Source organism: Solea senegalensis, unplaced genomic scaffold (assembly GCF_019176455.1).
Source record: "Solea senegalensis isolate Sse05_10M unplaced genomic scaffold, IFAPA_SoseM_1 scf7180000016165, whole genome shotgun sequence".
NCBI classification, from domain to species: domain Eukaryota; kingdom Metazoa; phylum Chordata; class Actinopteri; order Pleuronectiformes; family Soleidae; genus Solea; species Solea senegalensis.
Genome location: NW_025321631.1, coordinates 16,888 through 34,227, shown reverse-complemented (window position 1 = coordinate 34,227; position 17,340 = coordinate 16,888). Strand labels below are relative to the sequence as shown.

Below are 17,340 nucleotides of genomic sequence, written 5' to 3'. Positions count from 1 at the left end.
TAAAATACAGTCAGTATATCAGACGGTGCACTGTAAACGCGCTCTAGAACAACATTCAAATACAGTCAGTATATCAGACGGTGCACTGTAAACACGCTCTAGAACAACATTCAAATACAGTCAGTATATCAGACAATACCTGTTTTATTTCTTTGGCTTTTTAATGTTAAATAAAGGATTTTTTCATACAATTAAAATTGGATCAATATGGTAAAATTCTGCTATGAACATTAAAGAGATGTTATAAAATGACTTTTAAATATAATTGTGTTGACTACATGCGTTTCTATATATACTGTATATATAATATTGAATTTATAGTATTTATTTGACAAATGCATTCAATATAATAACTATGATGATGATCAATGCAACATCCTTTAAAACCAGTAAAAGTCATCACAGATCATTTATCATGATATCAGTTTGTGGTGTAGCATGTGGCTAGCTGTTAGCATGACTAGCATTACTCTGAGTCTTGAGTTTCACCCACGAACTTTGAAATATGAAATTCTTGCACTTTTTTGATTTAGGATTGTAAATGAACTCTTGAATGTGGTCCCTCACAGCTTCTTCTCTATCACTCTCTCTCTCTCTCAGGGGTGTGTTCTCTCTTGCCATCCAAAACGTACACATCCAGTCTCTGGGGTTGCGTTCACTCCGCAGCGTCAGTGGAGGTTTGGTTCTGTTGCACAACAATTCCAAGCTGTGCTACAGCGACTCACTGCCCTGGGACACTCTGCTGCATCCCACCCAGGGACCGCACCGCATCGTCAACCACAACCAGGACGCCTCAGTCTGTGGTAGGTGAAGACAGTCCTGTCAGAGTCCTGTCAGAGTCCTGTCAGAGTCCTGACAGAGTCCTGACAGAGTCCTGATAGAGTCCTGCCAGAGTCCTGCCGGAGTCCCGACGGAGTCCCGACGGAGTCCCGATAGATTCCTGATAGAGTCCTGCCAGAGTCCTGTCAGAGTCCTGTCAGAGTCCCGCCAGAGTCCTGTCAGAGTCCTGATAGAGTCCTGTCAGAGTCCTGATAGAGTCCTGATAGAGTCCTGATAGAGTCCTGGTTTACTGTATAACGTACACAGTAAACCTTGGATAAAGAGAGTCCAGATACAAGAGTCCACCTGAAAGGACAAGGTTTGAATTTACTGTCTCCAACAGTCATGTAGGTGAGGCTGGGTCAGAAACTTAGATTGAAACATGAGGATAAAATGTCATAAATGTTGATGAAGCCAGTTATAAGTTATAAAACGTTCTTTATAAAAACAGAAAACAACTTGTTAAACACACAAACAGCAATGATGTTGTTTGCAGCTCAGTAACTATAGTGCTTTACATTTAACACACATACAGTGATTGTGTTTTTCTAAAGACTCAATGAAACGACATGATGGTGAAGTTAGTTCCATGTTGGGCCACTCCCATGTTGATAAGAACATTAAATATTATTAAATAATAAGGACAAATATCCCTTTAAGGTAAATATGTTGGTGATTAATCTTGAGTATGCGATGAATCACAATGAAACTTAAATGACGTTGTCTGAACACCAATGGAATAATGGATTCATCTGAGTGTTTGGATTAGTTGTTAACTACATAAAATGTCAGAAAAATACTTTATTTTCCTCAGAAGTTTGACTTTTTTGGTTTGTTGTCCGAAACAAACCCTCATTCTTGGCTTTAAAGACTCAGGAAATTCAAGATTGAATAGTGACTTTATTGTTATTCTGCTGTTGTCGGTTCAACAGTACAAAACAATATGACAGTAGTCAGGTAGTCATTGATTAACCAGTGAAACGTTACTGTTTCACAGCTTGTCTATAAACTTTTATAAAGTTTTCTCAGATTTACCTATTTTTTTAACGTACTGTTGTAATTCACAGTGTGTGATCCTCCTGAATCCTCAGTGTGATTGTTGACCTGTTGTATGTCACGTTGTCGTCTCTGAATGTCTGCAGAGGCAGAGGGACACGTCTGTCACCCGCTGTGTGAAGGTGGCTGTTGGGGTCCGGGGCCCAGCCAGTGTGTGTCCTGCAAAGCTTTCCAACGAGGCACGGAGTGTGTGGAGCAGTGTGACATCTACCACGGGTAAGCAACTGTGTGTGTGTGTGTGTGTCAACATATTAATAATTAACTGTTTTAGTTGCAGCCCTAGAGTTGATGCCTGTGGGTCAGAGCTGCACGATAAATCATTGAAGAAATCTCGATTCAACGCGAACAACAATAACAATACGCGCGTTCTGCAGGGCCATGTTCAGGGCCTAAAGGAATCACACTGCCAAACGTTTGTTGCAATAAACATCTAAGCAAAACAAAGGATGATTGACATTATTTCCAGAATGGTGCAGCCACACAGTCAATCAGTGTGATTGTAATTTTAATTTTGCCTTGAAGCAACTGTATATTATTGATAAAGCAAATAGAAGTGATAACTCTGGGCTCTGAGCAATAACCTGATTTGATGATATTCTCTGTGCTCGTCACACATTTACAAGGTGACACTAGTATCAACACCTCGTCCAGGGTTATGTAGGATTGGATTCAAAATCCAGGTCATTGGGACGTTATTCAGCCTCAGGAGCAAAACAGCTGATTAATCAACAGTGACCACCCACTACCCACAATCCCCATGGCTCATTGTTATGTGGACATCCTGAATGATCCGCAGCCATAAGCTGTGTAAACGCTTCAGTTAGGATTGTTACAACAGGTGTTTTTCTAATGGAACAGCTCTTCAACTCTTCCATTCTTTGGCACCTTTCCCCTGGGATACCAGAGTAAAGTGGTCCAGTACAGGGAGGGTGGAGCTAGACAGGCTCCACCCACGACAGTCAGCTGAAAAATCCCAGTCTATTCTCACAAAAACAGACACAAACTGAGCTGCTGGATCTAGTCCTGGTCCCGGGCCTGGATGTCTTGCTTTGAGAGATTCTGTTCCAAATACAAATGGAACGCAGGATAAAGGACGACGTCATGTTTGTGTTTCAGGTCTGTGCGTGAATACACGGAAGGATCGTTGTGTGTGGCCTGTCATGCAGAGTGTCAGCCTCTCAATGGCTCCGCCTCCTGTAACGGCCCGGTGAGAGCATGTTCTAGTCAATGTCATTGTTTCCAACACACACACATATCCTTCATTTAACGTCAAAAAGCCAAAGAAATAAAGTAGGTAAAGAAAGTATTATCTGAAATAAACGTCAGTAAGTGTAAGATCATGTAATACAGATCATAAACACAGTGTATTTACAGTGTGTGTGTGTCTTCAGGGTGCAGAACACTGCACAGAGTGTCGTAACTTCCAGGACGGGGAGTTGTGTGTGGATCACTGTCCCAGTGGTGTGAAGGAGGATCAGCACACTGTGTGGAAGTACAGCAATGCAACAGGACACTGTCTGCCCTGCAACGCCAACTGCTCACTGTCGTGAGTGGAAGCACTTCACAGACACCATGACAACACTCACACACACACACACACACACACACACACACACACACACACACTGACATACGTGCTGTTACTGTGTTTCAGCTGCACGGTGATGGATGACAGAGGCTGTCCCATCGACAACAGGACAGGGTGAGATATGAGACACACAGCTGTGTTTATCATCATATGCTGCTGGTGCCAAACCCAGCTGACCCTTGACCCTTCACAGGGCCACATATAGAGATGAACAACCATTCACTCACACACCTATGGGCAATTTATGCCATATTTCCAGTGGCTCTACTCGCCAGTAGAGTCAGTGTCCCCACAAGGAAGACAAGTCCCCATAATGTGACTGTGGAAACAGGTTTAGGTCCCCACAACATTAGTAATACCTGGAAACACACACACACACACACACACACACGAGTGACTAGTGACTTTACACCAGACTTCTGTAGTTGTTGGAGATTAACCACGTTTTTAGGATTTTTAAGTAGTTTTAAGTGATCTACACACACACGAGTGACTAGTGACTTTACACCAGACTTCTGTAGTTGTTGGAGATTAACCACGTTTTTAGGATTTTTAAGTAGTTTTAAGTGATCTACTGGTTAAGAACATTTCCTGTTGAATATTAATATACAACCATAATCTATATATATATATATATATATATATATATATATAGAGCATGTGATGTTTCACATGGTATAGCTGTGACACACATATGCACACATGTCACATGCATACCTGCACATGCACACATCTGCCACACATGCACACTTGCACACACATGCACACATGCACATGCACACACATTGCACATGCACACACACTTGCACATGCACACACTTGCACACACTTGCACACACATGCACACACACACATGCACACACATGCACACACTTGCACACACATGCACACACATGCACACACATGCACACACACACACATGCACACACTTGCACACACTTGCACACACATTCGCACACACATGCACACACACCCCTCCAACGCCGCTAAATTAAAAAAAGTGGGCTGGTCTTAGGCAGGAAAACTCCACTCTGACCGGGTCCTGGTTGACCCGTGACCCTGTTCAGACGAGGTTTCCTCACAGCTGACCTGTTGTTTAGGCCGGGGACGACCATCGCTGCTGCCGTGGGTGGAGTGGTGCTCTTCTTTATCCTGCTAGCACTGCTGGTGTTTTACCTGAGGAGGCAGAAGAAGCTGAAGAGGAAGAAAACCATGAGGAGGATCCTGCAGGAGCATGAGGTGCGAGCCCAATGTTATGTGTTGTTGAAACTTATCTGGTGAACATGTTTAATAATTGTGTTTAAAGAATAACACTGACATGCTAAACATGGCTGTCAGCAGGTACACAAGGAAGAACTTACCTACAGTAATAAAATCTACAGCTAAGTTTTTAAAGACTCACTCTCGTCTGTGTTGTTAGCTCACAGAGACACAGGAAGTGCTGCTCTGCTACTGTCTCCTTTGTTGCATTTGTGTCACTAATCCAAATAAAGCATTTTCAAACACTGAAGTTAGAAAATAACACAGTGGAACTTATTCACAGAGGCAGCAGTGGATCAACAACTAACATGTGTGATCATGTTTGTGTTTAATTTCCTGTAGATAGATGTTATTTGACAATCTCATTCAAAGCCTCAGAGCTCCATCAACTGTCCTCCTCAAACACTTGCCTCTAAACTCAGATAATATTGGACTTTTAGGCTCATTCATCAAGCAGAACCTCAGGAACCTGGAACCAGGTGTTGTTTTTCAATTCACTCCAGAGTGAGGAACATTAAGATCTCTGGTGTTCAAGGTCAAAGGTGAAATCATTATCCATGCTTTGATTTCTTCTTGTTGAGACTGCTGTGATGTTTTAACAAACACACGCAGACATATCACGTTTACGCGTTCATTTTCAAATCCTGGTCCTTACTTTATGAGCCTTTCATGGACAGGGTCCCTGTTTCATCTCTGACCTGATCCTGATCCTGATCCTGATCCTCACACAGCGCCCACACACACCTCAGGTCAGAGGGGGTGGAGCCTTTCAGGCAGCTTTTCTATTCAAACAGGGTTTTTCTGGCTTGTGTTTTTGTGTCGAGGATTTGTCCATTGTATTTTTACTGTCTCTTTTTGTATCGTATTTCTTTTATTGTAAAGCACTTTGTGTTGTATAAATAAACTTTACTAAAGCAACATTAAAAACATAAATGGTAACAGATATGTAAAAGTACATAAACAAATAAATAATCTGCTTCCTCCTTGTGTTCAGCTGGTGGAGCCTCTAACACCGAGTGGTGCGTCACCCAATCAGGCTCAGATGAGAATCCTGAAGGAGACGGAGCTGAAAAAACTGCGGGTCTTGGGTGCAGGAGCCTTTGGTACCGTTTACAAGGTACGTGAACCACAGATTGAGCTTCAGTCTGTCTTGTAGATTCTTGTGAATGTGAATTCTCAAGAGCATATTCAAGGGATTCAATTCAAATGTGGCACAAATATTCAGACTGATCTGAGTCTGAAGGTCAAAGGTCACTGTGAGGGCTGTGGGTGTATCTGTGACATCACAGTTCAGGACAGAACAACTGCTTCTATTTTCACAGCTTCCAGGTATAATTGTCAGATTTGTTGTGATTTAGATGGCCAAAGGTCAAAGGGTCAAAGGGTCTCACCAAACATGACGAGTAAAACAGTTCTACTTTGAAAGTGTTGATATCTGTTTCAGGGAGTGTGGGCTCCTGATGGAGAGCATGTGAAGATACAGGTGGCTATCAAGGTGTTGAGAGAGAACACATCGCCCAAGGCCAACAAAGAGATCCTCGATGTGAGTTACAAGCCTCGCGCACGCACACGCGCACGCACACACACACACACGCACGCACGCCTGCACACGCACACACACACAAGCCCTAACCAACATCTTTCCTGTGGTTCCTTCCAGGAGGCGTACGTGATGGCGGGCGTGGCCAGTCCTTATGTGTGTCGTCTGCTGGGAATCTGTCTGACCTCCACCGTGCAGCTGGTCACTCAGCTGATGCCGTACGGCTGCCTGCTGGACTACGTCAGGGAGAACAAGGACCGCATCGGCTCCCAGTCCCTGCTCAACTGGTGTGTCCAGATTGCAAAGGTATGAAAGAGTTTAGATCTGACGTGTGTGTGTCCAACTGATTATATATAATATATAATATATAATATAACATGTATAATATAATAATATAGACCAAATCTGTCTATCTATATAGATCTATAATATTCTGTGAAACAATTATTTTAGTATTATAGTTGCTGCGATATAATGATGGAATATTATATTATATATTATCATAATAATATCATATTGCTATATAATATCCCCCAATGAACTCTAGTTTTTTCTCATGACCACACCAGATGCCCTTTGACCCCTGGTTTCCTGGTTTAGCATTTTCTAATGGTACATGGTATCACATGGATGTGTGTGCGTGTGCAGGGCATGAGTTATCTGGAGGAGGTCCGGCTGGTCCACAGAGATTTAGCAGCTCGTAACGTCCTCGTGAAAAACCCCAACCACGTGAAGATCACGGACTTCGGCCTAGCCCGCCTGCTCGACATCGATGAGACCGAGTATCACGCCGATGGAGGGAAAGTAAGATGTGGAGACTTTAGGGGAACTCGTTCTTCAGTGTTTGTTTTTTTTATTTGACTTTAAACCGTTTGTGTTTGTTTGCAGGTGCCAATTAAATGGATGGCTCTGGAGTCCATTCTGCACAGAAAGTTCACTCATCAGAGCGACGTGTGGAGCTATGGTCAGTGTCACTCACTGGTGTCGTCTTTGTGTTGTTGTTTGTTTTATTGCTTAGATTTTGGAAGGAAACACACGTCTTTTTTCCAGTGTAGGATGAAATGCAGGTTTCCACTTTTTTAATACAGCAAACGTCACTGTAGCCCATAATACATCCTGAAAAATACAAATGAAATTCTGTATCCAGTACTCCTCATCACCATTGTTCCACATCAGAATTGACCCAGCTCACAGAATCAGGATTATTTAATGAACGTGGCGCTGGAGGAACAGCAAAACATGACATACCAGGTGTGTTCATAAGCTCCGCCCACATACCTGCAGGACAAACAGTGCAAGAACCAGAGAACGCTCAAAAACTCAGCAGGCCGTTGTAACTAGTCTTCTCAAGAATGTGTCATTTTATACTGAAAACTATTCCCTGATTTACATGATTTTACACTGGATTAAACGCAGTTTATTACATTTAATGTACATGTACATTCAAATTTCATTTCATGTTTTGAACCATCTTCATTTTCAATATAATTGTATAAGACTGGTTTTCTCTCTGCTGCTGTGATTTCTTATTGTTTTTTCCGTCCGTCTGTCTAATGATTGTAAAATGCACGATCTCAAAACTTTATGGAAACCTTTCAAATTAAGCACAAATGTTCACATGAACTCAAAAATGACTTCATTACATGTTGGTGGTCAAAGGTCACTGTGAACTCAAACCTTTTCACCTTGTGCATATAATAAATATATATAAAATGTTTATAAACATGTATATTTCAAATGTCTTTGAAATGTTATAGTTATAATATAATGTTATAATGTTATAATATAAATTCAGGTGCACTCAAGGAAAATAAATAGTAATAAAATAAAATGGTTACAAAGGGATACAAGACAGTCCATTTACTGTACATGAGGAAAGTGTGTTATTGTGTAACGGGTCAAACAGGTGAAACCTCTGAAAGGATGAATAAAGTCCCGTCTTGTCTTGTCCTGTCAGGCGTGACCGTGTGGGAGCTGATGACGTTTGGTGCAAAGCCGTACGACATGATCCCAGCGAGGGAAATTCCAGAAGTCTTAGAGGGAGGAGAGCGACTTCCTCAGCCGCTCATCTGCACCATCGACGTCTACATGATCATGGTCAAATGTCAGTGAGCACTGCACAACATCTGTGCACAGTCATTGTTGGTTTGATGTGTTACTATGACACAGCAAACGCTCAGTGACGTGTTTACTAGTGTTTGGTACAAATACTGATACTCACATAATGGTGGAATATACAAACGCTTCAGGGAACTATGAGCTCCTCACCAAGGACAGTGAGAGCCTTCATAGGAGATCATTTCTAAAACTAGTTCATGAAGCGGCTCTAACCAGGTTTCAGCAGCACTAGTTTATTTATTAACAACACTCTAACCAGGTTTCAGCAGTACACTAACAACGCTCTAACCAGGTTTCAGCAGTACTAGTTTATTTACAACACTCTATCCAGGTTTCAGCAGTACTAGTTTATTTATTAACAACACTCTATCCAGGTTTCAGCAGTACTAGTTTATTTACTAACAACGCTCTAACCAGGTTTCAGCAGTACTAGTTTATTTATTAACAACACTCTAACCAGGTTTCAGCAGCACTAGTTTATTTATGAACAACTCTAACCAGGTTTCAGCAGCACTAGTTTATAACAACGCAACCAGCTTTCAGCAGCACTTTTATTTACTAACAACGCTCTAACCAGCTTTCAGCAGCACTAGTTTATTTACTAACAACACTCTAACCAGGTTTCAGCAGCACTAGTTTATTTACTAACAACACTCTATCCAGGTTTCAGCAGTACTAGTTTATTTACTAACAACACTCTATCCGGGTTTCAGCAGTACTAGTTTATTTACTAACAACACTCTATCCAGGTTTCAGCAGTACTAGTTTATTACTAACAACACTCTATCCAGGTTTCAGCAGCACTCCAGGTTTCAGCAGTACTAGTTTATTTACTAACAACGCTCTAACCAGGTTTCAGCAGTACTAGTTAATTTATGAACAAAGCTCTAACCAGGTTTCAGCAGTACTAGTTAATTTATGAACAAAGCTCTAACCAGGTTGCAGCAGCACTAGTTAATTTATTAAAAAGCTCTAACCAGGTTGCAGCAGCACTAGTTAATTTATTAAAAGCTCTAACCAGGTTCACTTTTATTAGCTCTAACCAGCATTAACAAAGCAGCAGCACTTTAATTTATTAAAAAGTTTAACCAGGTTACAGCAGCACTAGTTTAACTAGGTTACAGCAGCACTAGTTTATTTATTAACAAAGCTCTAACCAGGTTACAGCAGCACTAGTTAATTTATTAAAAAGCTCTAGCCAGGTTTCAGCAGTACTAGTTTATTTATTAACAAAGCTCTAACCAGGTTTCAGCAGCACTAGTTAATTTATTAACAAAGCTCTAACCAGGTTACAGCAGCACTAGTTAATTTTTAAAAAGCTCTAACCAGGTTTCAGCAGCACTAGTTAATTTATTAAAAAGCTCTAACTAGGTAACAGCAGCACTAGTTTATTTAATAATGAAGCTCTAACCAGGTTTCAGCAGCACTAGTTTATTTATTAACAGCACTCTAACCAGGTTTAAGCAGTACTACTTTATTTATTAACAGCACTCTAACCAGGTTTCAGCAGCTCTAGTTTATTTATGAACAAAGCTCTAACCAGGTTACAACAGCACTAGTTTATTTATTAAAAGCTCTAACCAGGTATAGTTAATTTGTGAATAAATCTCTAATCAGGTTGCAGCAGCACTAGTTAATTTATTAAAAGCTCTAACCAGGTTATAGCAGCACTAGTTAACTTATTAAAAAGCTCAAACCAGGTTTCAGTGGCACTAGTTAATTTATTAAAAAGCTCTAACTAGGTTACAGCAGCACTAGTTTATTTATTAACAAAGCTCTAACCAGGTTTCAGCAGCACTAGTTAATTTATGAACAAATCTCTTACCAGGTTACAGCAGCACTAGTTAATTTAGTAAAAAGCTTTAACTAGGTTACAGCAGCAATGGTTTATTAACAAAGCTCTGCCAGGTTACAGCAGCACTAGTTAATTTATTAAAAAGCTCTAACTAGGTTACAGCAGGACTAGTTAATTTATTAAAAAGCTCTAGCCAGGTTACAGCAGCACTAGTTTATTTATGAACAAAGCTCTAACTAGGTTACAGCAGCACTAGTTTATTTATGAACAAAGCTCTAACTAGGTTACAGCAGCACTAGTTAATCTATTAACAAAGTTGACTGGTGTGTGTTGACAGGTTGGATGATTGATCCAGAGAGCAGACCCAAGTTCAAAACCCTGGTGAATGATTTCAGTGCCATGGCCAGGGATCCTCCACGCTACGTGGTCATTCAGGTGTGTGGACACACAGACACTCTCACACCATTTATACTGTGTGTCCAGTCTTTCTTCTCACTTTATGTAAATATTTGTAGTTTATCTTGTTTTTCACCTATTTTAAGTGCATTTCCCTGGTATATAACTCTGTATATATATATATATATACAGAGTTATGTACATATGTACATATATATATATATATACATATACTGTATATAACATGTAGTGTATACGTGCTGAACTTGTTGCAGAATGATGAGCAGATGAGCATGTCCAGCCCTGTGGACAGCCAGTTCTTCCGCACACTAATGGAAGAGGAAGGGAACAACATGAGGGAACTGCTGGATGCTGAGGAGTATCTGGTTCCTCAGCCAAACCTCTTTCCCAGGACTCAGGGAGATGGACTTCAGTCCAACGGGCCGTCCAGACACCAGTCATATAGAGTAAGTGAAAGATTGGTTCACGTGTATCTTTCATGTCATCTTTATTTAGTCAGGTAGTCTCGTCAGAGTCCTGAAAACAAAGAACATCAAGGCCATCACAGATGCCAGTCATCACATGACCTGCATGTTAGATGTAGCGTCTAGTCCATGTTCTAACACTGATCATGAGTAACCTGAACTTCTCATCATCTCTCCTTTAGAGCAGAGATCAGGGCTTAGACGTGGACCCCTCCGTCACAGGTGGCCCTCGGAGCATGTACTCCTCCCTGAGCACCCTGAGCCGCGGACAGTACCCCACCCTGCCACTAGGAGCCAGCACCTCCAACGGCCTGTGGACTCCCCAGTACCCGACTCTGGCTCGCAGCCCCTCGACCGGTGGTCAGTCTGACACCGTCTTCCTCGACGGAGATCCCGACGACCCCTCGCTGCCCCCTGCCAGTCCTGGACGCTACTGCAAAGACCCCACGAACCCCGGTGGGAGCCAAGGAGACCTGGAGACAGACGGGCCCAACGGTTTTCATTATCCTCCTCACCTTCATCACTCACTGCCCAGACGGAGTCACGGCTACATTCACAATCATGTGTTGCCAGGTGAGCGGATGATTTCCTTTTTTTGTCGTCCACACGGAAACGGGTACAGGTGAACACGCGTCCACACGGAGACGCTATTTTTTGAAAACGCCTCCCAGAGTGGAAACATCTCAAAATGCCGGCCTCACGTTTCCGTGGAGACAGAGATTACGATACTTTAGGAAAACGATGACTTCATATTCACAGCTCATTCACTGTCTTGTGTTGTTGTTTGACAGTTTGACCTTTAAAAACAGTGTCACAGAGTATTAAGGTTTTATACCTCAGCATCATTTTCAGGTCATCAACTGTGCAATGAAGTAGAATTCAAATGTTATTGAACAAACCTCCCAATGATAACAGTATTTTTCACCGTTCCAAATGATTACACACAGTTTTAAACAGAGTTTTAAAACATTTTATAGGTTGTAAAGAAGTGAAAATGGTCATTTGTTGTATTTGCTGCCACCAGACGTTCTTTCATCTGTCTCTAGTTGGTTGGACTAATACAAAATAGTGAAAACAAGGGGGGTGTTCTCTGAAGACAAGCTGTTTCCTGAAAACACCCCCATTAGTACTTGGTACTTTCCTCCTGATGAAATTAACCGTAGACTGTATGAAATTAACCAATGAGGAGTTTGGTATGGACCAGTTTAGGAGTTTAGGAGCTGGTTCATACCAGGTCTGATACTCGTCACAGTCTTTAGTGTTGACCTGTCTGTTACCTCCTTGTCCACCTGCTCAGAGTACGTCAACCAGGAGGTCCAGGACTTCCGACCGGAGCGACCCAGTACGCTGCCTCGCAAAGGCCGAATAGAGCGACGCCTCCCCAACGGCCTGAGCACCGGGCACAGCGTGGAGAACCCCGGATACTTGGTCCCTGTGAGCTCCGGAAACTCCACCTCTCCGGCATTTGACAACCCGTACTATCTGGACCTTGTGGCCAAAGCTGCGGTCAATGAGGGGTCTCTGCAGAGGGACGGACAAGTGCCTCGGCATATGAACGGGTTTGTGACGACCACAGCAGAAAATCCAGAGTATCTGGGACTAGCAGACACCTGGAGTGGACATACTTGAGGCTGAGGAGAGGGATTGGGAGTAACCGATGCACTCAAGAGAAATCACATGTGATATTCTACTGAGAGAAGGAGAACGGACGGATGAATCTTCTGAAGCAGCTGAGGATGTTTGGCTGAAATCATCACAACTCACCATGATATGTAACACTGTCCTCGTCCTCTCTGCTCAGTGTCTCTGTAAATAAGCCCGTAAGGGTTCAACATGGTACGACAAGGGGCCATTGTCATATTTCTCTTAATGTTTCTAATATCTGTGTATATGTATATATGTATACATATATATGTATATACACAGATATATATGTGTGTATATATGTATACATATACACACATGTATATATATACACAGATATATGTGTGTATATATGTATATATATATGTATACATATATGTATACATATATACACATATGTATATATATATATATATAAATATGTATATATATATATACACAGATATATATGTATGTATATATGTATACATATATACATACATATCTAAATATATATATATATATATATAAATACATATAAATATGTATTTATATATACTTATGTGCATATTTAATTCCCTTTAATCACACTTTTAAAAAGGTACATATAGAAAACACTTTGACAAAGTGAATCATGGTTTCATTTGGGCTTTCATTTAGTATTCCGGTCACCCTCTCCGTGACCTGATGTGGGTCTTGAGTTGACTCAGAGCCGGGTTGTTGAGGCCACAGAGGCCCTGTCTGCAGCCCATCTGTCCAGTAGATGTGCTCCCTGAAAGAAAGGCTTCCTGTGCAGAGAAGACAGAGGCATTGTGCGGCTGTGTGTGTGTGTGTGTGTGTGTGTGTGTGTGTGTGGCTGCAGCCTCTTTGTGCTACAGCAGATGAGACGTGAGGCGCTGACTGCACTAAGCTCAGAAATTCAGTTTGTGTTGTAAAAATGCAATGCAGGTGTCTATGTGCCTGCTGCACTGACACACACACGCTGTCAGTGCTCACTCCATGCACCAAAGTTGACTGAGATAATCAACATGTTGAGCTTGCAGGGACACAGGAGCTGTGTTTGTTAAGATTGTTAAGATTGTGTCACCAAGCATTTCAAACACCTGAAGTCACTAAAGGAGTGCTTTAGCAGTTGTTGTGCGCCTTCAGCGAACAATTGCTGATTTTCTCTGTGACTTTGGTGTGAGAGGGTGAACGTGTGTGTGTGTGTGTGTCTGACAGCATACAGGACATTAACTGTGCAACAATAGAAACAAGCTGTTTGGAAATACATTTGATCCCATAAGAAGTGACGAAATGTTTCTGTTACCGTGGTAACAACATATGTGTTCACAGTGACTGTGTGTCAGAGGAGGCAACACACTCCAGTCCCTGTTCTGCTTGGATAATCAATGCATGAGTCAAATCCACACTCGCGTCCCAGTTAATGATCAACACTTGTTTTTGTCATGTTAACTAGTGTTGAACTGAGAGGTTAACCGAGTCAATGCAGCCGTTGTCCTTCACTCTCTCTGCTCACACATCCACAGTCAGTGATGTTGAATTGAGACAAGTGTGCTTTTTTCCCTCTGCAGCAGAATGTGCTTCAGTGTCCGTCAATCCTCATCCCAATCCTCATCCCAATCCTCCCAAAATGTTTCATTTTCCCGCCGCAGCCACTACGGAGTCTCTGCATCTGTTCTGTTCTTAAGAGGATCTTCAGAATGAGATGTGTGATTATCATCATCATCGGCAGTTTTACACGTTAAAGCAGTTTTTTCTTTTGCAAATCTATGTTCTCATACGGGTTTTTGAAGTTTTGTACCACAATAAAATATCTAAAAACATAAAAACATACCTAATGTTAGATCCTAGCAAACTTCTTTTTTACATATACTGTATATGCATACGTGTATACACATATATACAGTATATGTATATATGTATGTATGTATATACAGTATATATACGTGTGTTATACATATGTATATACAGTATATTTGTATATACATACATATATGTATATACATATATACATACATATATGTATATACATACATATATACATATATGTATACATATATACATACATACATACATATATACATATATGTATACATATATACATACATATATGTATACATATATACATACATATATGTATACATGTATGTATACATATATGTATGTATACATACATATATGTATACATGTATGTATACATATATACATACATATATGTATACATGTATGTATACATATATGTAAGTATACATACATATATGTATATGTATGTATATACATGTGCATCTCTGGTGTATGTTTGTATAGAATTGATTGATATTACAGGGTTGATGTTGCTGTGATATGATCATGTGACTGTTGCTGTTGGACAGTGTGACAGTGGGGAAAATAAACAGAATGAAAAACATAAATATTTTTACCGTGTGAATGTGGTGATGGATCCAAAATAAAAGAAACAGGAAACAGGAAACAGGAGTGAGTTTAACGCTGTTTTCCCCAAAACTATAGTTTGAATTATGAAGAAAAAAAGGTACTTCTGTGATTCCCATGAAAATACTGTGGAAGCTGATTTGGTTGAATACATGAGAAAATATTGTATGAAGAGTTGGTGTTTTTATATGGAACAGTTTGACATTGTGTTGTTGTGTGTTAAAAGCATAAAAACATTTAAACCTTTGTGTGTTTGTAGGGATTTGTCTTCAAAAATCAAGTCCTCTGAAGCCATGGCAACTAGACTGTGTGTGTGTGTGTGTACGTTCTTGTATTTGTCACCTCTGTATGACCTTTTCTGACCTTTTTGTTATCCTCATTGATGTGGTCCTAAAGGATATATATGTGTGTAGGGACGGTTATTGTGTGTGTATCTCTGTGAGGAACAACTTTAAAGGGCTTTTTTAATCTACGATAAACAAACTTTTGTGTTAACTATCGAAATTACCACTAAGAACCCAAACTAATGAATAGCTCCAACACTCCAGCCCCTTATTGTGCATTCAAATCACAATGACCCAAGAAAACAATCAAACGGGTATAACTTTTTGAATATCTATATTTGTAAAGAAGAAAAATGCCTCATAAAGTTTTATTATTCAACAACTTTATAAAAACAACTTTATAAAAACAACTTTAAAACCACTGATATTTAACGGTGTGTTTGGATTAAACAGTGACCGAGTTGAACATTTAATAATCTACCGCTGTGCCTTAAACCCTTTGTGCAAACTACCGGATTAACCATTTCTAAACCAGCAGGTTTTTGTCTAATTAATCAGAGATTATGCAAAAATAAAAGCTTCAATTCTGAAAAGTGATCTGGTTATAAAAAGGTTGTGGAAGGTTGTGGTTGTGGGTTTTTTGATTTATGGCTAAAAGTGCACAAGCATGTTATTATGACATGGGACAGAATATGTTATATAATATAAGGTGAAGGACTTGTGTGTCTAAAGCTCTATATAAATAACAGTAATAAAACACAACCACTCTGCTTGTTTGCTTGTATGTGGCAGTTGTTGTCATATATACTGTATAGAGTGTATTTATTTATTTTGCATTCAGAGAATTCCAACAGCTCTTGTGACAAACTCACTTACTTATAAATGATATTATTATTTTCCTTCTGTAAACAACGTCTTTTTTTTAAAACTAATTTAATCTCATCTTCATCTGCAAGAACATTTGTCAATAACGTAAACTAAGTGACAACTCTGGTCTTTATCCCCCTGAAATATGTTCTTTTAAGAAATAAAACTAAAGAATTGGAGTCATTTTAATTTCACTTTGTAAACTTTGTAAAGACAATAAGTCATTTAACGTTATTAGCACTGTTTTCTATGACTTACACTGTTATGATCACAGAAAAACAACAAGCTACAGTTCCTGGTGCTTGAGACAGAACACCAGGAAATAACATCCTGGACAAAAAATTCTAAACAAATACAACACTGGAGTGAGCAGAGGTACCACTAGAGGGCAGTGTAGTGTCCTATAATGTAAGACAGCCTTTTCTTCAAAGGCTGTGAAACAGTGGAACAAGCTCCCGTCTGAGCTGCTGAGAGAAGCAAAAACATTATTTATAGATAAGCAGAGATGTACGCGTCTGTGATTGAAGTGATTTATTGAGATTATTGATACGTGATTGACTTGTACTGTATGCACCATGAAGGTTGCACCTTATCTGAGTGTTACTGAGCTTTTTTAGATCATATCAGGACAAATGCTGTCGGTTTTGATGTCTAGATAATGTATTTGAATGGTGTATAATCTTGCACTATATATATCTTGCACTTTGACCTTTGACCAGGACTACAGATGGAAATGAGCTACTAAACTACAGTCTGGTACAAGCGTCTCTGCTGTTTTGTGCATAATGTGATTGTACACTGTCCTGATAAAGAAAGAAAGAAAGAAAAGAAGAAATGGAGCGGCACATTTTCAACAAAACAAAAAAAGCAGCTAAAACTATTACTATGAATGTGTCTTTAAGTGTTTGTTTTGCTATTATTGGATGTTTATTTCGTCTATCTTTCTTTGTCAATGTTTGTGGACTGTTTCACGTCCCACCTTTTTTCACTGAGTATCAACAATAAGTAACTTTGTAGTGTGAGCTAGAAACAGAGAGCGATGCTACTGAGGATAAGACACGCAGAGCTAAGGACAG

General features: G+C 40.2%; 1 protein-coding gene and 1 long non-coding RNA gene across 2 annotated transcripts; both read left to right on the top strand.

Annotated features, from left to right (window-relative positions):
- Positions 1-538: 538 nt before the first annotated feature.
- Positions 539-12,970, top strand: erbb2 (erb-b2 receptor tyrosine kinase 2). The gene is made up of 16 exons (XM_044018077.1): positions 539-803; positions 1,962-2,091; positions 2,992-3,082; positions 3,267-3,421; positions 3,530-3,577; positions 4,564-4,702; positions 5,718-5,840; positions 6,168-6,266; positions 6,384-6,569; positions 6,912-7,067; positions 7,152-7,227; positions 8,221-8,367; positions 10,514-10,611; positions 10,848-11,039; positions 11,240-11,630; positions 12,355-12,970. Exons 1-16 carry the CDS (start codon positions 554-556, stop codon positions 12,684-12,686), a joined length of 2,613 nt encoding a protein of 870 aa, XP_043874012.1. The 5' UTR covers positions 539-553; the 3' UTR covers positions 12,687-12,970.
- On the top strand, positions 8,379-9,787 carry LOC122762906. The gene is made up of 3 exons (XR_006358785.1): positions 8,379-8,640; positions 9,191-9,276; positions 9,499-9,787. It is a non-coding gene; the product is annotated as an uncharacterized LOC122762906 (long non-coding RNA).
- Positions 12,971-17,340: the final 4,370 nt, after the last annotated feature.